The sequence below is a fragment of the Apteryx mantelli genome, chromosome 4, assembly GCF_036417845.1.
Source record: "Apteryx mantelli isolate bAptMan1 chromosome 4, bAptMan1.hap1, whole genome shotgun sequence".
NCBI classification, from domain to species: domain Eukaryota; kingdom Metazoa; phylum Chordata; class Aves; order Apterygiformes; family Apterygidae; genus Apteryx; species Apteryx mantelli.
Window position 1 is genome coordinate 80,330,229 of NC_089981.1, and position 22,045 is coordinate 80,352,273.

General features: G+C 41.3%; 1 protein-coding gene across 8 annotated transcripts in view; it reads right to left on the reverse strand.

Moving 5' to 3' along the window:
- Positions 1-22,045, reverse strand: part of AKT1 (AKT serine/threonine kinase 1) — a 74,469-nt gene that overhangs the window by 26,232 nt on the left and 26,192 nt on the right. For all 8 annotated transcript variants that reach the window (XM_067295069.1, XM_067295068.1, XM_067295062.1 and 5 more), the window contains 2 exons: positions 8,966-9,094; positions 2,199-2,310 (listed from right to left, as the gene is read on the reverse strand). In XM_067295069.1, the coding sequence (XP_067151170.1) occupies positions 2,199-2,310; positions 8,966-9,094 (241 nt within the window). The remainder of the gene's footprint in view (positions 1-2,198; positions 2,311-8,965; positions 9,095-22,045) is intronic.

Sequence of the window (22,045 nt, forward strand, 5' to 3'; positions counted from 1 at the left end):
GGGCTGAATGGATGTTCTATGGACTATGTGAATTTAATACGTTTTACTGTCTTTGGTATCTGCAGCGAACAGAATGCAACGATTTCGGTAATAGATTTGGACAGCGGCTAAACTTTGCTCCCAAGGACATCCCAGGCAAATTACTTTGTGACTACATCAGGAATGAAGCAGTCAATGCTGAACAAGTCCAAGCACAATCTGCAAAGTACTGCAAAAGCCATGCCATCATAATCAAAGTCAAATTTTTCAACGGTTCTATGAAAGTATACTGTGCAGTAAACAGCTGTCACAGATGTGTACATTTGGGGACATATCCCATTGAATTATTGGGTTAAAAAAATAAAATCAAAACTGACTATCTGAATTTCGGTTTGGGATGGGTGGAAGAAGAGGAAGCAAAGTCCAGGGGAAAAAGTATCTGACACAAGATTTTAATAAAAACTACACCAATTACACGGAGGGCCTTTCATGGCCTACGCATTTTTTATTTTGAATGTTTTCTGAATAATGCACTATTCACTTCTGTACTGCAGACACAGATGATATCTAGGGAAAATTCCCTCCAGCTTATCTCTGAAGTGGGAGAAAGTCAGCAATATAGAATTACCAGTCTTGGGTTAGGAGAACCATTCAACCTATTTATTTTCTTCAGCTAAGGTTCACCTGCATGATCTGCTTGGAGAAGGCTGGTCAACATACACAACGCAGCCCTGTCTGGCACAGCAAGGGAATGCAGATCACGTTTGTAAACCTAATAACAGTTCTGAACCCCCTCCCTAAGCTCCCAGCAGAGACCTTTTGTTCAACATCATGAACACATTCCTTTATGTGCCAGTCGTTTCTAATATTCAGAATTTTTTCTTCTGTATTCATATTTTTCTATTTCTCTCAGAAAACAAATTTTGTTTTTAAAGGCACAGAGAAAACTAAAGCATGTATCTACCTTCACATCTATTTTTAGATTTGTTACTGACTTGGCTGAGACCTTGGCTCCCTGGAAGTCAATATGTTTGATTTCTTGGGGACCAGTATTTCACCCTCAGAGTTTATGTCCCAAGTGCACAAAACAGCGGTGACTAACACTCCAAACCCTGAAGTGTCATAGAGCTGACTTAACTGGCTAGGAGGGAACAAAACAAGACTGAAATACAATCTTCCCCCAAGTGGAAACTGTTATTCACTCACTTTAGGGTCACTGACCACAAAGCTACTAAATGAAACAAGAACCACTTTTTTTTTTTTCTCTCTCTCTTTCCTTTTAACTTGATTTCATCTTCTTCTGAATATTGTAACAGAATCAAAAGCAATAAACAGGAACCTTCTTTAAATCAGTGCATGAAAAGGCTAGGTAAGAAATACACAAAGAACACTAGGTAGAATTTGCTGATCTTAAAAAAATAAGTTTGTGCCAGTATCACACGTACTGAGGGCAAGGGTTTTTAAATACCCCTTCCCCTAGGGCAATGATACTGGAATAATTTAAGTTCAGTTCCTGAAGAGCAAGTAAATATTTAAATAGGCTGTAGTTGTAGAATACCTATGCTAGAAAACTCCTCTCGGGAGGAAAGAGATCAATTCTCCAGTGACAAGAGCACAGGATGCATGCTCTTAGCTTTGTTTCCTAACAGCTGAAATAGAAATCTACACCTGCAGCAGATAACTATCACCTTTGTCTAATTTGCATAAAACATTAGCAATCAGCAATGACACAACTAACTTTTTCAAAAAAAAAAAAAAAGTGTCTAGAAAGACATTAAAAGGTCAGTGTTTTGATACAACTCAACTTTGCCTGAATCTTTCTTTCACTTGAGATCATCCTTCCAGGAATTCTCAGGCCAGAAACCCTTCATTTCACATACCGCAAAATTTCCAATGAGAAATAAACCCTAAGTTTCCAGAAATAACTACCTGTTTGCCAGCACACAGATGCACCTGTCCTTTTTGGATACCCAACCTAATAGCATTTCATTTCCAAATACCACTCAAACCCCACTCTCTGAAAAGCTAGCCCCCTTTATAAGGTGTCTTTTATATTAGAACAGGCACTAAAACTAAAACACTCAAATTATTTGTCACTTTTCAGCCTAGACCTCCATCACCTGATAAATAAGAGCTTCAGGAAAGGACTTGCTATTAATGCTGAACACTTGCAGCTGCTTTCTCAACTAGTTTATGTATTAAATATGAATGAAACATACCGCTCTTCTGGAGTCTCCACATGAAATGTTCTTTCAATTACTGTGGTCCACTGGAGGCATCTAATGATAAATGTGTTTGGTTTAGGTCGTTCTGTCTTCATCAGCTGGCACTCTACCACATTCAAGGAAGAAAGAGTCATGGTACATAAGCAGGTTTAAATAATGATTTGTCTTTATTCTTATCTAGCAAACTGTTACGATTAATCAGCCATAGAAATCTCCGTAAGTACTTCTTTAGAAGACTTGAGACAATTTATTATGTTGATGAAACCAATAAATAGTTCGGTAAATAGTCATCTAAGCACTCAAATCAAATTCTGCTCAGGAAGGCTCCCCAGCTGATCAGCCCGGAAAGGTAAGTAGAAATGTGAGGTGATACAGAAGCCATTCAGACACAGGTCCTCCACTCCAAAGGTCATCCCAAGCTGAGTGCATGGACAAAGTCAGCTGATAATGAGGCAATAACATCCACTGAAATTAAAGCCAATCCTCCACCTCCCCTCCTTTGGATTTTACTGACATAAAGCCCTGTCCTTGGCTTTGAAGGAGTCGACAGAGAGTATATTTGACCATTTTGCAGTGCCCTGACAAAGATCAGCCTCTAGAGGAGAGCATTTCCAGTCCTCAAACACTAGAGGGAACATCAAACTGCAGAGGCACACCCCAGAAAAGACCCCGTTCACAAAGCGTCCTGGACAGCTGCCATCGAGCAGTTGGACGCTGGACAGGCACGCAGCCAACACTTTACATCACTGCCAGTATTTAAACACAACTGACAAATTTTACAGAAATATGGATCATTTCATCGGAGAAATCACAGCCTGAATGTCTCATGGCTACATTCAAAAATACAAGTTTCTTCATAAAAATGCTCTCTCTCTCTTGGGAGTTGAGCATTACTTTTAAAGCCACATCTACTAGTTTAAGCTTCACAGGATATTATGAGCATTTACCCCTTAAACTTGGCCCTGAAACAGGCACCTGATTAAGGGTCCACTAGCCATACTAAAGCAGAACAACCGAAAAACAAAAGAAAGTCAGTGAAATCATAACTGAGAGGCCAAAACCACCACATTTTTCAGAATTACCTGAATGGAAACTCTAATACTAATTAGATAGCTCCTATTAAAGGAAAATCAGAAACAAAGTGGCTGGGGAGAAAAAAAATAAAAAATAAAAGATAAATAGATGTTCTTTTTATTACATTAAAATGTTCTCCTTGCAGTTAATGAAACCACAAGCTCGCTATTATTTAGTCTCAGAGTTTAAATCAACTTCCAAGTAAATAGATACAAGTAAATGACAAGTAAATAGGCATTATGAAGACGAGGAGAAATTTCTGCTTACTGCTAGAGCTACAAACATGCTCTACTTTCAGTATCAAATAAGTTGAAAACGGAATGTAGCCAGAATAACAGCACACATTACTAAGGCTAAGCTAGTATTGTTAGGTTAATTTTATTATTGTGGAAATTTAGAGTGCTCAGTTTTAAATTCAGGTTCTTAATTAGCAGCAAGATAAAATATTTACCACCAGCGTTTTTGGGTGCTGTATTTTTGGCAATATATTTCATGCCTCATTTGCTACTGGAATTATAAGCTTTTCAATGAGTAATTTTGCATTTTTCATGACAAGAAAACCTAATTTCTCTTTAATAGCACACTGAGGTTATACTGCATCCTCCTAAAGCACTGGAATTAGATAAGAAAAAGTTTATTAATGAGTCATGAAGAGGTTTTAGTGTGATAAACGGCACTCCTTTATTCACCGAAATTAAAGAACTTTGACAAAAAGATGCAGCCATGCTTTCAGCATGCCATAGTCAGTGCTCCAGCAACCTCCATCATCTTTTGCAGAATGGCAATTAATGCTGAATACAACGGCGCGAGCTGGCACAGCCCAGCAAGCCGGGCTCTGAGCAATTTAACTCAAGAGATCCAAGTCCTGCTCCCAGATCTGCCACCTTAGCTTAGCTGCTGTTCTTTTTCTTGACCGTTATATCTTTTTTTGTCTGCCTAACATGCTTAGATTAAGGCAGGGACTGTCCTCTATGAGTCTGCCCAACGCAGCCATAACAGATCCTGATACTGGCTGAAGCCTCAAAGAAGAAAATCAGACTATTTCTAATCTCATGCAGATCCAGAGCTCTTCTCTTATACTTACCAAGAAGTGCAACATTATGAAAAAACAAATTGAGAGGAGTTTGCTTTCTTAAAACAACCTTCAGATTCACATTTAGTCTCTCAGAATAAGTATTTTGAAGAAGCAGTACAGGTATTTAAGCTAATCTTGAACTCTGAACTTTAACTATTTAATTTCAGCCTAATAAACCACACTAGGTGTTTCCAGTCATAGAAGGGGACCGATTAAATACCACCACTTTTCCCCTAAATCAGCACTGTCCACTGATATTTGTTAAGCTTGCTGATCTAGCAATCTTTAAGGCATACAGCAAGATGAATAATAGAGATTTGGCAGTTAATAACCACTATAATTCAAGTATGTCACATAGAAGTGTTTTGTTTAGTGAACAATATGCTGTCTAATTACCCTGCTCAATCATAACAGCACAGATCAAGAAATACAGACGGCTTTCTTTGTAACTTGCGTTACCAAAGTGCTGCGCCACACAGTTTCAAAAAGTTTGAGGCTATCACAAAGTTCTCCCTATATATAATCTCATGGATTTTTAATCAATGAAATTATGAAGCATTAGGTTGTTTGGTTTTTTTTCTTACTTTTAAAATGGACTCTTATTTGCTGTTTCAGTTGGCAAGCTAGAGAAGGCACCAAACTCAGCTTTTATAACCATGTACAGCAACATGCACCACTAAAGCAAGGTACAAATACAGACTCTGTGTAATACTAGGTCTGATTCATGGCACGTGTGGAGGTTCTGCCATAAAAACATGTTTCAAATATGGGCTGAGGGTCGCTTACCCACTTTGAAGACAGTCTTTCATGTCAAAATGCCAACATAAGTATTCCCCACTTGCAACAAAGTAAGTACTATAAACAGCAGCCTGTTAAAAATGATTTAAATTGCTCTAAAGAACCTCTTGATTCTTTCCTGGCGTTTGGTCTTTTAAAGTAAGTAGGACAGAGAAATTGTTCCTAACAGGAATAGACACCAAGGCATTCAAATGTAAATTACCATTTTGTATTTGAAAGACACTTAGTATTATCCCAGTGACTTTCTAAAATGTCACAATATTTGTTTCCCCAGCACTTAAGCTAAAAGGCAGATTACTTGCGATGAAAGTGTCAAACTCTGCTCCCTATATAATGACATCACGCTTTAAACCAATAATGTCAAGGAAGAATCTTTCCCATTCCTGCTTTGGTCTCTTTAAGGAAGGGGAAGGGAAAAAAAAGGCAAGTTAGGACGGAAGAATGATGTATAAATAAAACTTTGGAACGACAAACAGGAATATTACAGAGATGCTGCTTTTCTCTCAGCACCACTGAACAGATTCCCCCCCCCCGCAAACATCTCAGCATGGCACAAGCGAGGACATGGGAGCCTGGACTTAGAGACTAAGGCGGCCCCCAGGAGCAGCAGATACAGAAAACATGTCTACTATAATCCCCCCATCCTGTGCCCAGATAAATGCTGGACCGCAGATACACGTTCTTGTCCTGAAAGCGGCACTCATGTTGCCAAGCAATTATGTTTTCTGCTGTACAGCCAAACCGTCACAGTCTACTTTCTTTTTTGACAGTGGGAGAAATAATCCCTCCTTTCTAACAGGGATGAACTCTCTTTCCATGTCATCTTTCACAGTATACTACCTTTTTCAGCTATGTAGTTTTAAGAGCTTATAACCTAATAGGTAGACACACATGATACTCAGATTACAATCAGTATGAAGGCTACTTATCTAACAGATTTACAGCACAAGCTCTCTTGGTTACTTATCTGCAGGGTCTCTGGGGCATAAATAACTATTTAGGTACAGGCTCTTTTATTCTTTTTATCTTAGTGGTGAAGAACAGAACATGAACTCAAATATGACTCAAAAAAGTCAGTTAGATACTCAATAGGTTTGGGCACTGTCTTTCAAAGGTTAAAAAAAGAAGAAAAAAAATCACCAACAGGTAACTTCTGGGGAAAATAAACTCCTTAAACATATCGTTGGGCTACAGACATAGATGTATGGCTATTTTAAATAGGAAATTAGGTATTAAAAAATAAACTGAGCCTCTCTCCATCACGGGAGCTCTCTAAACAAGTTTTCACAGACATATGATCAAAACCATCACAGATTGAAAGGAGAGGCTGGTTTCAGATAAAGAAGAGACTAACTGTTAAGGGAAAAGACAAATCATCATTAGCTAATGCTACCTTCTTTCACTGTTTTCTCCTCAAATGAGTATTCCTACCTCTCACCAGTTGGCAAAGACACTTAACATGAATGTGACACTACAAGTGAAAATAGTCCCCCAGTCATAAAAAAATCCACACACCACACTTCTACTTGCAACGACAAAAACCTACATGATTTTACAGCAGAAGAGGGTAAAGATTTTACACAGAAGCATGGGACCACTTCCAAAGAACAGACTGACAGAGACAGCCTGCCATCTCATTAAAAAAAAGAAATCTAGTTCACTAATTAACAAAAAAGTCAGGACTTCCATGGTCACATGAAAAAAAGTGATGAATTTTTACAAAGCATTTAAGCAAAATCCACCCCCACTTTTGCTGGCAGCTGCCTTCTGCAGGCTTTGCCTACAGTGTGAAAACTGTATCCTGGCCTGCTCCTCCAGAGATGCTCGAGTTAACTCACGCTAACTCAACAAGTTAACTCAAGTGAAAGTACAGCACAAGCAGGTTCAAAAGGAAGTCGCGGTGCAAAAGAAATCCAAATGATACAAGTGGGAAGGGTAAGCAGAAGGGAACCACACATCAGACACTAACAGCACTGCACACCAGTGCCTACATGAAAAATTACATCCTGGTGAGGCAACAGCCGCTTCAGTGAGACCAAAACCAGTGTAGTGACTTCCAGCAAGGAGGCTTTCCCCATAATCATTAAGGCCTTCCAGACCTGCCACTACGACTGGATTGCCAGGTAAGAGCCATTGCTAACTAAGAACATCCTCCCACCCGCCGCCTTCTCCACAGTCCCACTTACAGGGGCTACACCTTATCGTAGAGGCGTGCATCTCGTCTTGCTTGACAATGCTCTGATGCCATGGTAACAACTTGTTTATATATAAATGCTAAGGCTGACAGGCTCAATTTGCCAAAAAAGCAACATATTCCTGTTGTGAAAACCAATTTTAGTTAACGCTTTCTGAAAGCAACCTGGACAAAGAGAAGGCAACACACCCTTTTTTATTCCTTAGCACCAAGCTGCAGTAAATAATTACTTTAAGTAATGCAGTTAGCAGCAACAGGATGAAAGCGTCCTGCAAAAAGTGCATTTGTTAAAAGCCCCTGGCTACAGACCAAGTGCTTTAAAAGACAGTCTGTGAATTAATGGCTTTCTGTTGCTTTTCTTTACTTTCTTGACCCATAAGAAGATAACAATCTAAAGAGGAAAGTACCATGTCATTACTGAGGTGCACATACTACATCAATTTTGTCTCTAAAATAGTTCAATGAGATAAAAATCCCCAAAGCACTCTTGGCATTCTGTACTGATGCAGTAGGCAACAGCACGTCCATTATTTATTCCTATCATCAGTCAGTATTAAAACGTGATTAAAAAGTATATACTGGGATGAGCAGGTATTGAAGCCACCAGATAAAAAATGAATATCTGCATTAATTCCTAAGGCTTCCCTGCCCTTTTCCAGGCACAAGGTGTTCTAAAATATAACTCTTAAAAGGTCAAATATGAAGATGAACCCCATATATTGCAAACTACCCTGTCATGAAGAGGGAAAGTCCCCTACATTTCTCACTGCAGTACTTCCCTTCCACTAGTCATCAGGAACACAGAACAGATCGTTGTTAATAACAGGTGCCACAATGATCTATTTTTAAGTGGTGGGACAAGACACAGGCCGATCATGAGACAGGAAAGATTAAAAACAGGAGAAAAAAAAAAGCTGGAAGTACACAGGGAAAGGTTAAAAACATGAGCAAGAAAAGGAAATTCTCTTCAGATTCTTCTATCACATGCTGTGCTGTGGCACCTGAGCAAAGTCGGAAATGTCTGCATAGGACAGAGTGTAGAGTTAGGAGATTTTATTACTTCCAAACCCTTTGTTGGCTCTAAAAGGAGAAAAAAAATTTTTTTTTTTTCAAAATTAAGAAAAACCAAGTGTGTTTCATTAAATCCAGTGCTCAATCCATGTTCTCTTATAACAAACAAATGACTTGGATTTATATTAATGCCACTTGAATCCAGACCTGATGGCAGAACAGAGGCTGAAACACTTAGGCTGTATCTACCTGCCAAGTACTGAGACATGTACTTGGGTCAATTTTCACTTTAAAGCAACTTGCTGAATAACAGACATACAAAATAATAATAAACCCATTTTGTTCTATAACCAGAAGCAGTAAATCAACAGCAAACTGCAAAAAAACAGACATGGATTGAGTATCCATACATCAAACCTACTGATCACATTCATTACCGAAACAGTTTTTTGGGTTTTTTTAAATCATCTCAAATAAAAAGATATTAGCTTTTAGATACATTGCCTGTTTTGGACAGATTTGAATGCTACTGATGCTGCTTACCAGTGCTACAATTACAAGAAGACATCAAGCCCCAAACCGGATGAGGGAGCACATAAAAACACTTACGAGCTACCGAGAAGTTATTTAAAGGTGATTCCCGTTGGTCAACATCCTGTGGTCGTTCCTTGTAGCCAATGAATGTGCCATCGTTCTTTAAAAGAAAATACCGCGGCCTCCATGTCTTTATGTACTCTCCTGGAAAAAAAAGAACAGGCAAAGGGGATCATCAGAAAACACCCCAAAACACAGACTTGCCAATAAGGACTCTTAAATATTGAAATTATGTGTCATTCTGACTTGCAGCAGTTTTAAGGACTTTCAGTCCATTCTGATACAAACAATAGAAAAATACAGACACAGTCAGATATTGCTAGTGATATTAAGCATAAAAATGGGACTTCATAAAAGGTAAACAGCTATGCTTTTTCTATCTACTCCTATTTCCATTCCAATTCTGCAACATCTGCCTTAAATGCATTTTAAATTTTAAAAAAAATCAGAGCAGATGTCCTATGTATTATTTTTGCTATTGTCGTTTTTCATACTGACAAGTGGAGAAATTTTTTTCATTTACATTTTGCAGCGCAAGTATTTTAAACAACAATGGGTAATTTACTAATTAGTCAACTGCTTTATCAAACCAACAGTCACTTTTAGAACATAAAAAGATAATTCTCTGCTTAAGTTACATAACATCACTCACTCCTCTCACATCATCTCAAGCATGAAACATGAGATGATATATCACAATACGAAGGGGAAAATACTGGATGATGTAGAGCCACCAGAAAGATTAAACCAACCATCTATTCTGAAAAATACCTTTCTTTTTGAGGAAAACATCCCTTGATCACACCATGCTACTGCTCATCTGAGTAATTCTGTGCAGATAACACAGTCACATAACTAGATTACAGCCACTTCAAAATCTCCAGCAGTAGAATAAAGAGAGTAGATCAAAACCTCAGTTCTTTACTGGATTTACTCATCAGGGACAGAAGATAGGGGTCCAGCCTGGGGCTTTTCCGGGTGACTGCACAGGTTGGTGTGCCTCAGTTTCCCCCTTGCTCTTCACCCATTTTATCACCTTTTTAGCCAGTCTCTCTAGAACCTCAGTTAGCTTCACCCGATGTAAAGTTGGGCCTCTAGGTCCTACCAAAAGTAACACTTCTGTTGTGCTGCATCACCAAAGCCGTGGCCGGGGGGCTGCTCGAGTTAAGGTATCAACCTCGCTTCGCAGAGCTTTGCTCCTACTCACCAACAACCGATTAAAAAATTATAACAAAGAAATAAGATGGTGAAGAGGTCTCTACAAAGCACCCAGAGCTGGGCAGGAGCTACACCCTCTGACAGGGTTTCATGTTTGCTTTTCTTGTTTGATTGTCATCAGGGAGAGGACGAGGGAGCAGGCGAGAGCCAGCCTAGAAACCACGCTCCCTTCAGCTCCGTACGGAAAGGGCAGGCCCCAACACCCGCCCGAGCACACCGCTGAAGGGTCTGGCTCCCAGCACCCGTGGTAGCTCAGGCTGGTGGCAGGCTCTTCAATGACAGGCAAGAGCAGCGAGAAGAAAAGACTCCCGCGATTTACGGGCTAAGGCAGCCTTCTGGCACTGCCTCCGTTCTCCGGGGGCCCCACGCACCCGCTCTCCCGCTGCTCCGCTTTCCTCCGGGGGCGATTTCTCTGCTGGCGACATGGCCCCTGTCCCAGCAACTCCCCTGCAGCTGCTGCGCCTCGCGCCTCTGCCCACAGAGCTCCTCTCCTGCTGCGGCGCGGCTCCAACCCGCTTCGCGCACCAGCCGGGCGGTTTCTGCCCTCTGTTCGGACTCGTCCTTCTCTCTCACAGAAACAGAAATCCACACAACCCCGACATCCACTCCACACGTCCGTGTGCCCGCACACCCCCTTAACTATCGCTTTCCTCCGTTTAGCCCTTGCTGGGCTTTTAACTTTTTATTCTAAAGCAAGAAACTAAGAGTAAGGGGAACGGAGGGGAGAGTCACATAAAGGCTGGACTGGTGTACTTGAAATAGCAGCCATGTACGCAGAAAACACCTATTTGCACTGATAGAGCAGCAAAGCATTACTACACAGGAAAAGAAAGATGAAAAGAAAAGGAACGTGCACAAATTGCACGGTTTTTGTTTTAACCAAGTCTACCCCAGTTGCAGGTTAAGTGTAGCACTAACCTGCGAGAGGTTTACAAAAATGACAAACGCTTTCAGGATTTCAGAAGAACTCACCAGAGCTGTCATGACTTAACTTTCATAGACAAGGCAGTAAATCGAGAAGGGCTGGTTGTCTTTCTTCTTTTTAATGCTGACCTTAATTAAAAGCTGATAACTTTCTGGGCTCAGTAGCAGATTACGAAGCCTTTCGCATTTAAGTTGCCAGACCAGTGAGATTATTCCAATCTCATTACACCACAGCTGTAACTACAGGGATAAGAAATTACCTAGCTCTTACTGGAGCGGTTTGCCAGGCACACAGACCAAGGCAGGCAGCTGTCTGGATGTCGTGATTTTGGATCGCACGTGTTACATACCTAATACACTGGCACTTTTCTTCTCTTTCATAAAAGAAACGTGGCAACAGCTAATCTATACCAGCACAGCCTGAAAACACCTTCAGAGGGTGAACAAACTACCTTATCTCACAAACAGTGTGAAATTAACTCACCCTGTGTCACAGAGGAGCTAGAAACACCTTACACTCCTCCTTGTACCTGCATTTATGACTAAAGCCAGATTGGATTGGAAGGAAAAAAAAAACAGAAAAAACCTGAAGATGGGCAAGGTAGGCAGCTGCAGTTTCAGGTTTTCCTTACTCCCTTATCTATGCTACAAGTCTTCCCAAATGGTATTTAGAGAGGAGACTTTTTTTTTTTTAAACACAATCTGAAATTACTATGTGATTATTGTTTTCAGTGAAGCATGCATGATTTTACACAAAATTACATTGAACTGTCACAAGAGACTCTTCCTCTCCCTTAGCCTATTTTATATTTTATTAGATGCTTATGTTTGGCTCTCATTTTCTTACAGCTTTATTCCACTGATGTATGGTTGTTACATATACAACATCTAATAAGATTAATCACATAGTCTTCAAAATGGTGTATTCCATATCTATGGCATCCTCCTCCACACTTGCCATCATTTACCATTCACTCTTTCTACATATTAAAAAATATATATACACACACACACATATGATTTCATTACTGTCAGACATTTTACATGGATCATTTTACTTGGACCTTTACCTGTTCATCACTTTAGCAGGTTCTGGTTCCTGATCCACCCTGTTAAATCGCAAGTTAGTAATGAAGTTTTAAACTACTTCTTCCACATGTCTGGAGCTTAATGAATCCTGAAAAATGGTAAATCTAAATATTATTGATTATTGCTCTTACAAAGGACATCAGCACCCACGACTTGATGGCCTGCAGCAGTATAAGGCACACCATAGCATCTATGGTATAAATTTATTATATAACACACTGAGGTTACACTTCTAAATCTTGCAGCAAACTGGCATGCCACTGCCTTGTCTGTGACTGCCCGATCAGATAATCTGTAAGCGTATCTTTATATTCAAGCCTAAGCAAACTAGCATTCCTCTACAGAAGTCCTGAAAGATTTGCCAATAGAGTCATGGGGAAAATGTACAAAGTCCATATTCTCATGATTGGCACTATCAACTGCTACAACACCATAAGCTTTCTACAACCCGCAAGGAGTACCAGACTGATCATGATAGCAAATCTGAGTATTTTGGGCAGAAAACAAATTTGTCAACATCGACAAAACTAACTGCGTGGAACTGCTGGGACAAAGTTGATTGAAAAACATTATAACACCTTTTCCTTCCTCGGTAAGCTGTCATGCCTGAAGAGTGACCTGAGCTGTTTTGACTTTTGCCCTGGTTTTTGTTCTTGTTGTGGTATTGTTTTTAAGACTCATAAGCAAGTTAGCTGGAGTCATCGATAACATTAGTTAGGTAGTCTCACTACAAGAAATTCATGAAATACAGTAAGTGCAAGCATGTGTGGTGATTCTATTAGACAACAGTAAAAAATAATAATAATAATAATGATGATGCACCATGGAAAACTGAACAATTTACAAAGCAAAACATTTTTTCCTCTGTGATTCATTGCTTGTGTAATGCCCTGGCAGAGCTTTCTTTGTTTTCAGTAACAGAATGCTAACACTGCAGAGACAAAAAAGCAAGAGCATGGGTTATAAATCCTACGTATAAAACCCTAGCATCAAATAGACTCCTCTGAACTTGCTAGCTTTATTATTTAAAATCTTTATGTACCATTCTGTTTACTCAAAAAAAATCTTCAAATTGCAAAAACTCCCAAACTGTACATATCTGCAAATGTACGTGATTATTAGAGACTGATTTCCCTTTATTGCCTTGTATCTGCCCCCACACTGCACATTACAATACTTAATACACACTTCGAATGTAAACCCATCTCATGCCAAAAAAGCTTTCCACAATAAGATGTGCTGCAAAGCACGCTTACATCTGAATATTTCTGAAAGTTAAACACAAAACTCTTTTGGTTCATGAAAAGTTAATTCTACCGAGGATTTACAATAGTGCAGGGTTAGGTTATTTTCCTCTCCTCTCCACAACAGTGTCTCACCGAATCTGGAGCTGTCTACCACTGATAGAGTGTCTAACATCAGAAACAGCTGCCACTCCCTGGGAAGCTCACGGGGTAAGTGGAGAATAATGAGCAGCAAGCACCAGCAGAACAAAAGAAAATCCATCTTTATTTACCAACTGCTGCATGCTTGTTGCTGCATCAAGCTCATTCAGAGCCAACACCACACCCTTTAATTCAGAACAGACTATATTTAAGAAGCCTTTGCTTATTTTTTTAATCAACTCATACATACCAATAGTTTAAAAAAAAAAAAAAGAAATTAGGTTAACCAAGCAAGCATCCAATGATATCCCTGACCCTCTACAAAAGATCTGGTCCAACTATTAACTTTCTTATGCCCCAAAGCAACTAGGACAAGCCCAGGAGCACTGAGTGAAAACAAGGTCTCGGTTATATTATGTGTGTTCAAGTGGCTACCACAAATCTATGGACAAATAAAGTAGTATGCTTTCAGCTTTGAGCATCAAAAGTAGCACCGTTAATGACAACTGAAGTTAACGCTCCAAATATTAGAGCTTTTCAGTTGCGTGCCCATGCGCTTGGAAAACACGCTGCATTCCTTGAAGGTACAGCATTTCACCACCCAAGCAAAACCTGAATGTGATGCCGACTGCAGGGCAAACGTTCCCCTGGTCAAAGGCAGCGTGACTCATTTCTCAAACTTCAACGGCAGCAAAAAGTGGTCTGCGTCCTGTCTGCCTAATAAGGTTTCAGCAAAACAGATGCCAGCTTCCTTAAAGACGCGAAGCTTTTCGAAGCTGCCATCTCACGCGCGTTGGCCTGCCTGGAGAACGGAACGTGGATTTACAGTTAGTTTCTGCTGCTCAAGTAAATATTGTAACTGTCTGCTCACTTAAAAATCAGCCGAAACCAAGACAGATTTGAAAAAAAAAGAAGCAGGGTTTGAAAGTCGTCTTTGCATTTCTAAACCTCTCAGAAATAAGCTGTTTCCAAACAGTGAGCTAATCCCATATCATAAATACTAGGTACTAAACAATTAAAGGAGTCCAGGACGATTCAAATGAAAAAAAATCCGAGTTCAAATATTTTTTCTAGTAGCTGCACAGACACCTACGGGGTTGGTGCAGCACCCTTCTCTTCCCTTAACACACCGTCAAAACAAGATATTTAAAACAAGTGCCGGGTTGTAGGTAGCTTGGGGAAAGGAAAAAGAAAAGAGTATGCTAATGCCTTTCCCAACACGCTGGCTGGGAGAGGAGGACCTCTGGTTTGCCTGTCTATTCAGCGGAGTACAGAAGGGGGCCAGCTCTTTGATTGTGCTTTCGGCGCGGCTCTGGATGTGCTCGCAGCCCGCGCCGCCAGCGTACAGCTGCGGCCAGGCCGCCCGTGCCCTGCATCTCAATGAGGCGGCTCCCACCGCGGCCCGGGGGGCTCCCCAACGGGGAGGTCAAGCCTGAGTCAGCAGCCCGTCTGCCCCGGCCCGGCGCGCGGCGCCTTCGCCCGCCTCGGCGCCTTTCACGGCCCATATATGGACCCCGCTGTCACAGCGAGCTAATTCAGCGCCCGGCAAATCCGTCGCCGGCTTTATTCTCGCTCGCTTTCCGTGCAGCTGGAGAGTGGTACGTCGCATCTAAAGGCCCACGGCGGCCTGCGTGACAATGATTGACGTTGCTGCCAACAGGTTAAGAAGAAATGCCTCCTCCTCGAGCGTGGCTCCGGCTATTCTCAACCGACTGCCGTTTCTCACGCTCGCACAAAGCTACGATATACGGCACCTGCTCAATTATCATATCTTCAGGGAATTTGGGGAGGGAGGGGAGGAAGAGGGAAGCTGGAGGTGGGGCAAAGGGGAATGATTAAACGCTCTCATGTACAGAGCCACAAAGAAAGATCCTCACGCTGTACCCAAACAGGAGCTCCTGCAAAGCCAGCAAGCTGCCGCTTACGGTCACCTGGCACCGCACATCTGTAAATTAACTTCCAAAAACAACAAATAACGTTGACTTACCGCTTCCCACAAAACTAGAGAGGCATTTTGTATAAAAGTAAAGGTATCGGAAGCTACTTCTGTCTTTAGCTAGGCAACAGCACAGATGTAAAATCCTTAACGAAGGCAAGAAACGGATGCTCTGATTCACAAATCACATGAGAGATCAAAAGTCAGATTATGGAGAAACTGATTCTCACCTAAAACCTTTTCTATGCAGGGGATGGACAACTACCATGGGTCCCTGATTTCATCCCTTTCAAAGGTGTTGAGATCACCAGCCAATATACCACTACAGAAGATGACACCTCTATTTCCTATCACTGTATTTCAGCTGCATGGTTATGTAAAACTCAGAGATGGAGGTTTTTCTCCTCCCCGCCCCCATTTTTTTTTTGCTGAATCTCAGTTTAGAAGGTCAAAAATGTTGCCATATTGCTTAGAGCAATCAATTTAAGCAATATCAGATATTCCCAAAGGAGTGAAAGAGAATTAATCAGCATATAAAAAACTCCTTACTCCTACCTTTGGCACAGCTTAGTCAGGCTAGTCCTAACCTACAGCTGTCTCCAGTGGGAGAAGATGCAAATGAAGTTTCATTAAAAACAGCAGTTTTAAGGATAGCTACATAAGTTACAGGAAAGTGTAAAGTGATTTCTTAAGCTATGCTGAAAACAACCTCGGAGTGAACTTCATCTCCATTACCTCACGGTGGGAGCAAAAGGACTTAAAACTACCACAAGGTGCCCAACACAATTTGAGAAATCTTTTCTCTGGCAGGCTTACAAGCAGGTACAGCATTTTAACGAAATAAAACATTCCAGTAACTAACAGAAAATGCTATCAACGTATTCCTCTGCTGCTGGCAGGTGCCCAACTCTCCCTCATTGATACAAATAAATAAAAATGACAGAAGATACGTCAGAGGCACTAAGCTGAATTAAACACGTTTGGAACAATTATTGCTCCCCAAGTAATTTTTACCTTGACACTATGATGGAAAATAGCACAAGCAGCTAACAAGGCACTTAAGCTAATAAGCCTCCTCGACTTTTTAAATGTCTCCCCTTAGAGGAAGGAGGTACCTACAGCTCTTCCTTGAGCTTAATCTGAAGTTAATACAATCACTATTTTTGCAAATTAGGCTCTTAACTACACTGGATATATTTATATGAAGGGTGTGATGTAGTCCTCCAAAAGACTTTATGATCTCTAATAAAAATATAAAGTTTAAAAAAAAAAAAATCCCACCACACCCTGGTATATTTGAACAAGAAAGGGCTTTTCCAGACATCATCCAAAAGCTGATTTAATTATTTTACCCCTTAGAATAAGATACAGGCAGAAGCATCTTTAGCAGTGACTCTTGCACTTATTTGGACACATTCCTTATTCGAACATGGCATATCCAGTTTTGTTCTTCAGCAAAATCCTGTCTAGAGACCGACAGACAGCAAAAGAGGTGACAAAGCACAAAGAAACACACAAAAACCAAAGCCTTTTCCATAAATTAAACAAAAACTCAAAAAGTATGATTTTAGCTTGCATTCCTAAGACCGCCTACACATAACACATGGAGGATGTTCAAGAAAAGCACCGTTAATTGAACAAAAATTGATTCTGGGTCCCTTCCCCCACTCTGCCCCATTAAAAAAGGATTAGGAGAGCCCAAGACTCGGGCAAGAGTGATTTTACGATGCATTTATTTGCTTTGTGAACATTAAACCTGGAGACTGCTGCACAGAGGCTCACCATTAGCCTCTCAAAGTCAGCGAAGCTGAGCGAGGTGATTTGTTAACTCCAAGGTGTGCGCGCATGGGAAAGCGAGGCTGAGGAGGCAAGAGGAAGGATGCAGCCACACAAAACCGCCACGGCGAGGACACACAAGTCCCTGGCTCGCTCGCCTAGGCTCGCATTGCTAGATCATTGTGTCACTCACAAAGCAAATCCAAACCTTGGGGAATAGTAAAGAAATGGTGAAAAAAAACCTAAAGGGTATTAGAAGAGATTTATTGGAAACAATAGCTTGCCTAAAATGGATGATGTAGACAAACTTCATGGACAGTTTTAAACAGAAAACAAGTTGTATTTGTTAAAACTAGACTGCAAGGCATGGACTTATATAAATAAGCAAATTATGGAGGGTAAGAAATTAACACATCGGATTGTTATTCTCTAGCTTCTAGGCTCGAGTAATAATTTTCACCATAAATACAGAGAGTTCTTTCATGTCACTTACAACAAAAGTCTGCCAGTAATTGTCTGACCATGCTGTGCATCAGAGAACGAAGGAAAAAAAAAAAAAAAAAATCAATGCAGAAGTTTAAACATGTTTACACAAACAGAACAGTCACAAGCTAAATATTTCATAGAAAGACACACAAAAGCCAAGTTTAACAAGCATTTCCATGATACAAAATAAGAAGCAACATTAAAAAGGGGGAGCTGTTTACATGGTCAAGGCTAATTTGGATTCCCCTTCTCCATTTGCTCACTAGGAAGTCTGCAAAACCCTGGAAGAGCATATGGAGCCCACGTTAGCCCTAGTCCAGTTTCAATTAACTTTAGCCATTTAATGGCCATCAGTAGAGAGTTACAAGCACTTTCCAGAAAAGACGACCTGCCCAGCAGCACCGGGGAACAGAGGAGTCGCTCCAGGGCACCTCCAAACTCAGTACAGCTGCATTCAGTGCCAGAAGGTACTGGCACAGAAAATGATACATTTCACTTTTTTTTTTTTTTTTTTAAGTGTTCCACTTGAATAACGTGTATTTTTAACAATCCTCACCACCACTTCACAGCCTTGTCATCAAATTGATGAAAGAAATCAAGGAATGAAAGGACATAAAGTATCTGTGAGGCCCATTTTGCAGCTGGGACTGAGGTGTGTTGTCACTGTACAGCAGAGGAGAATCCACACTGATGCTGCATCAGGGTTGCAGGCTAAGGCAGACACGTGTACCCACCTTAAACACTATTAAAATTAATTTACAATATACAGCAAAAATATTGAGCATTATTACCAAACAGCAAAATTCCTACTGGATTACAATGGTACCAGAATTTAGTCCTGTAATATAGAAACAACATGTTTTTAGTAGTACATACACATAATACAAGCATGTTTTTAACCCCAAAGTCATCTATTCTAATAGATGGCTAATAGACAGGATCATCATACTTCTCCCTAACAGCTTCAAGCTCCAGGAGAGCTGCATCCCATTTAGTCTCATGAGAGCTTGTTTCTTACACAAGGAGAAATGAAAAATACCTGATGCAGCTGAATAAAGACCCACCTATCTTGATACTGTTATCATGAATTAATTTTCATGATACAACAGCATCTTCGTATGTTAAAGCCACTTTTTATTAAATAAAAGCATCAAGAATAAAAGGTATACACACAGAAGCAAAAAGCAGACAGGTGCAGGAAGATGGGCGTGAGAATTACACTTTCCAGACTGCAGTGTCCTATCCTGTTCTTTTGGAAATACATGGCAAAAACGCCAGGCTCCTCTTAACACTGCTCATATTCCCAGGGGAAATACAAACATTCATCATCCCCACCACCAGGCACCCCTAAGCTCACCAGTTTCAGTGGGTATCAGGCCTGGCACATGCCCCATAGGATTTTCAGAGGTCAAAGACTGCGGCATCGGCCCCACCTTTCATTAGCACCTGATTTTCCAAGTGCAGTGCGCCACACGGGGCTGCTCCTCGCCACATGGGTCCCTCTGCCACCGGCCTCAGCCCAAAGAGCCCCTTCCCTCCCCTTGCCAGAGTCCAGTCCCTCTAGCTCCTCTGCCCGTTCTTTGTAAGAATTGTAACATGCCCCCAAAAACCAGAAGCAAAACAAACACTGATGCTCATCCCTAGCCTAGCAAGGTTATAGCCACCGTTCAAGTTGGTAGGAGAACTTGTAATAATTATACCAGCTGTCCAGAGGAGTTTGATACCCCTACTTTAAGTGTGAGAATACCAGACAGCCCTAAATAAAGCTCAAAACTCATGTGAGCTGCCTTTTCTCCCTCCCTCCCCCACCTTTTTTCCTAAAAACTGAAGGTCACCTGGGGTAACGTTCCTGAAGAAGGTCATCCAGGGCAGCGTTCGTGCCTCAGGGACTTGGGCAAAGGGAGAAGCATGCACACGTACAGAAAACCCCCCATGCAAACCCCACTTTGCAGTTCACTGCTTAGCGTGCGCTCCGGATGCAGCATTTTTTTCCACTAGTCCCTGATCTGATACTATCATCTCACCCAGCAGCTGCCAGGGGTTTCTCTGCTGCCACAAGGGTCCGAGCCAAGAAAGGCCACCCTGAAAATCCTGCTGCTGCCAGCAAGGAGGGGGGGAGTGGCAGGGGGGCACAGGCGGAAAGTGCGAGGGGGAAGCGTGGCACGGATCAGCCTCAACCATCCTGCTACGGCAACTCCGGCTGCAACCCGCTGCGCCGGAGAGGATGCTGCCGACAAAAGGACGAGCTGGGGCCATCCCTGGAGCCGGGTCTCTGCTGCTCGGGAGAGGGTGGCGCTGGGTGCTGGAGCAGCAGCGTGGCCAGGAGGGGCCCGCGCGCCCCGCGATGCCGGCTGCGCCTGCCGCCCTTGCAACGGGGGCACCTGGAAGGGCTGGGTTTGCCCCGCCGAGGGGGACGGTATCACTCCACATTCAGGACCTTGTCCTTGGAACGTGGCCAAATCTGACTAAAACAATTTTTAATAGCAAAGCTATATCCTTTGAACACAAACACAAGTTCAAAAAAAGCGCGCGCAGCCTGTGTGTGAGCACACAGCATTGCTGTGACCTAACCCCAGCCCAGGCGAGCACAAGCAGAGCCAGCGCTCGCCGTGAAAGCTTCCAGCGGGCAGGTTGGCCCTGAAGCCTCAGCCTGCCCTCTCGTTTGGGGGAGCTGTAAGTTTAGATTACTGCCAAATTAATGCTTTATTGCACTTATTTCCCCCTCCCCCTCCTTACTGCAAGGAGGCACCATTTGCGGATCAGGATTACAGTTTCAGGACCAAACCAAGAGACAAAAAAAAAAGTTTTCCCGAAAAGCAGTCACTGCACCCTTATAGGAGCTAATCTGCAATTTTCATTCATCTGCAGCACCCTAAGTTAGTTTTTGTAGTGGGCAGACCTTCTTACAAATTACAGTTTTCCCAGTTAAGCCACACTTAGGCACAGAAATTGGAGGGTACAGGTAACACTGAACACTTCCCTCTTTTGCCCCCCCCCCTTTTTTTTAATAGAACAAAGGACTTGCATGAAAATTAAGGTACTGATATTCTACTTGGTAATAAAACTGCAGTTCAACTAAACAATCAACTGAGCACACAGTCCACTTCTGGGTCACTATCAGGAGCTTGAAACTACACTTCTTTACATACTTTTCCTCCTTGTTTAATCATCTTCCCTTTTCCAGGAGAAACAGGAGCTTTTTCAAACAATGAAGACATTTAGCTATTTAATCACAGGGGCAATAAAAGATTAAAATGGATTACAAAGATTAATCCAAACTAAATGTCTTCAATATGATGAAGTTTCCTAATGAAACTTAAATCAAAAGATTCCCAGTTTAAGGTATAAAATCTTATTAAAACTGCTGTTGCTTTGCAAAACTACCTCTCTCCACTGCCCCTCCTTATTAAAAAGGCAATCCAAATTGCTATTTCCATAAAGAAATATGTCCAATATTGACAGGAGTCTTATGAAAAATTCTTGACAGCCTGCAGGGACTCTTGTACTTAGCCAAAAGGTAAAATCTACAGTAATTTATCATACAAAATCAGCTACTCTGCAGATCAGGCCTCAAGTTCTGTGCTTTAGCTGGAATTTTTACAAAAGGGAGGGTAATTAAATAGCTACATTTGCAGCCCTCAGTTCTTTGCACCCAATTCAAGACAAAACACAGAATGAATAGAAGGGTAGTTATGGCACTCTGTATATACCTTAAAAGGTATGCTTCCCCTTTTCAATCTTTAGAAAGGAAATTATAAACAATAAGTTGCCAAAAGATTTATGATAAAACAGCAGCCAAAAAAAAAAAGAGGAGGGGGAGGAAATAAAAATAATAATTAAAAAAAAAAGACTACAGCATTACAAATGTTAGTTTCTTTTAAAAAAGAAGAGATTCAGCTACATTTCCCCCTTCCTTTGTACTGAAGTTTAATAAACATTTTCTGAGTTACCAATTTTAAGAAAATTGCTGGATAAACACTTGTGTTAACCCAGTGAAATGGCTCGGTGCCAAATGTAATGCCAAACTTCCCAGTTGCAAAACGAGCTGTTTTTACACACCAAAGTAACCACACAGCAGGCCTGTGGAGTCTGAAGACAGCTGACAGAGATGACTGTTGCTGTCCCCCCATTGCACCGACATCCATCCAAATACCAACATCTGCTGTGCTACAATTTACTTTTTACACAACATTTAGCAAAACAGTGCCTCTGACTGCAACATCATTAAGGAAGTAACAACAAATAAATCGCAAAGTCCCATCAGACAATTGTAAAATTAAA